The following is a 2,500-nucleotide window of genomic DNA, read 5'->3' as shown; positions in this document are numbered from 1 at the left end:
GCTTAGTTGAACTCCTTATACCTGAGATAAAACGATGTGCCCTAATGCACAATAATACCTTTAGTCGAAGAGGGACTTTAGTTAAATGTATTATGCCATGGGCTACAATCCCTTTGCATTGCTTTCATCGGATGCAATGACTATTCTTTTCTCCTTGTCCTCATCTTATCTTATCTTACTAATGTGACTCAAGTGACAAGGAATCGATCTAGTAGTCGATCCACTGTGTCATTCTAAACCGGAGCGGCTCCCTGGCTACTGGGCTTGAGACTCGAGGCTTGCGTTGTCCCAGCCAGGATAATTAACTATTAAGTGTTGTTCACAGCGGATATCAGGGCCCGACACCCAAGGCTGTTTCACTGCGAGGTCCCAGTATTGGCCAACAGGCTTTCACAGCTCTGTAGACAAAGTTCAAAGAGCGTTTTTATACCCACCCAGGGTGCGTGCAGTTGCTGCGGCTTCAGTATGGAAATACATGCATCAAGGCAAAACATAATATGCTTTTATTATCGTCATTAAAATTTGCTATATTGTGATCTTTTGAAAACTACTTTTTACCATGCAGCAATTTTCTGTCTCTTGTTTGAACACTTTTAAATGGCCTGCCATTCAGGTTTTTCCAATGAGAGACCAATAATGTATTCTCATTTTGACAAATTATTATTTATTTAACTATTTATGGGAAATGGCACCAACACAAATGTTGGCTTTCAGAGAGCTAGTTAAACCCTAGCCTACACTGACTACATCACACACACACGCACACACACACTCACACTCACACGCACACGCACATGCACACGCACACACAGCTGACCAGATATTTAAAGGCAGCTAAGCTAACTGCTATGTTTGCAAGCTCTTTGGTTGGAGGCGTGTCATGCTTCAGGCTACAGAGAGATTAGAGATTCCACTCGCCCAAGCTTGGTACATCTCCAGACCTTGTTCTTGCGGGCCATTGTACCCACTGTCCCTGCGTAGTAGAAGCTTGAGAAGCTGCCTAAAGTGTCCTCATGGTCATCTTCACCGTCGTCTTCTCCTACCTCTCCGTCCTTCACACCTCCTACATCCCTCCTGGCCCTGTGTTGCCGGCTCTCTGCTCTCCTCGGGAGTTTATGTGGCGTTTATATTCTCACTGCCGCCCCCTGGGGTCCCCTGTGTGCAGGTACAGAGCCTTCACCTTCACCCTCACCTTCCTGCTCTACACCAGCTTCCACCTCTCCAGGAAGCCAATCAGCATCGTCAAGGTAACCCACTCACTCACTCACAACGCGTATATTTCAATGCATCCTATTTAAATGGTGTTGGATGTCCTATTCTTTAATATAGAGTTGTATTGTTTCACGTTTCCTATTTGACTATTCGTCTCTGACTTCCATTCCTTTAGCCTCTTGGCTTTAAGTCTTTGTCTCTCTATGTGCCTTTTCACAGTGCCTTTTCTTGGATCAATAAAGGTTAAGCAAACAAATGAAAGTAATACCGGCCAACAGTCCCAGATGGGAAATCAACACTAGCCACACACACACACACACACACACACACACACACACACACACACACACACACACACACACACACACACACACACACACACACACACACACACACACACACACACACACACACACACACACACTTCTCCTCTGCGTTTGTAGCGTAACCCGGCGGCTGTTCTCCCAGGTTGTCCCGCTGCTGTAACCTATGAGTGTTTGTGTTTGTTGACAGAGCGAGCTCCACAAGAACTGCTCGATGGCCAGCGAGTTAGCGACAGCTAGTGGTGGTGCTAGCCAGCCGCCCGGGCTACTCTCTCTGCACACGGACATGGACTGCAGCTGGAAGCCCTTCGGTTAGTGTGTGTGTGTGTGTGTGTGTGTGTGTGTGTGTGTGTGTGTGTGTGTGTGTGTGTGTGTGTGTGTGTGTGTGTGTGTGTGTGTGTGTGTGTGTGTGTGTGTGTGTGTGTGTGTGTGTGTGTGTGTGTGTGTGTGTGTGCGTTTCTTTTCCGGGTTGAAAAATCAAATCAAAAAAAAAAACTGTTCTTCATTTATGCGAATATTAGTCTATGTATACCGGTACGGCTAAACAGAATAGAAGACATGGACCACTCTCCAGTTCTCAATGGCCATTTGACTCACGGATTAGTGTGTTCAGCCACATTTTATTGATATAAATATGATATACATAGAAATACATGTTTGGTCTCCAAGAGTCTTGTAGCCCTGTGAACCCTGAACCAGGATGACACACAGTGTGTGCTTTCCCACTCGTTGAAAGTTTATTCCCCTTCTACAGACAAAAAGAACTACAAACAACTACTGGGAGCCATGGACTACTCCTTCCTGTTCGCCTACGCCATCGGCATGTACCTCAGGTAGGGCCTACCGTCCAGTACAGTACACGTGTACCTCAGGTAGGCCTACCGTCCAGTACAGTACACGTGTACCTCAGGTAGGCCTACCGTCCAGTACAGTACACGTGTACCTCTGGTAGGCCTACCGTCCAG

General features: G+C 46.5%; 1 protein-coding gene across 4 annotated transcripts in view; it reads left to right on the top strand.

Annotated features, from left to right (window-relative positions):
* The window catches only part of slc37a1 (solute carrier family 37 member 1), a 13,844-nt gene that overhangs the window by 1,910 nt on the left and 9,434 nt on the right, over positions 1-2,500 (top strand). For all 4 annotated transcript variants that reach the window (XM_084479009.1, XM_084479010.1, XM_084479008.1 and 1 more), the window contains exons 3-5: positions 1,166-1,247; positions 1,726-1,846; positions 2,290-2,368. In XM_084479009.1, the coding sequence (XP_084335135.1) occupies positions 1,166-1,247; positions 1,726-1,846; positions 2,290-2,368 (282 nt within the window). The remainder of the gene's footprint in view (positions 1-1,165; positions 1,248-1,725; positions 1,847-2,289; positions 2,369-2,500) is intronic.

Source organism: Micromesistius poutassou (assembly GCF_964030765.1).
Source record: "Micromesistius poutassou genome assembly, chromosome: 14".
NCBI classification, from domain to species: domain Eukaryota; kingdom Metazoa; phylum Chordata; class Actinopteri; order Gadiformes; family Gadidae; genus Micromesistius; species Micromesistius poutassou.
This window is presented reverse-complemented; position numbering and strand designations above follow the sequence as displayed.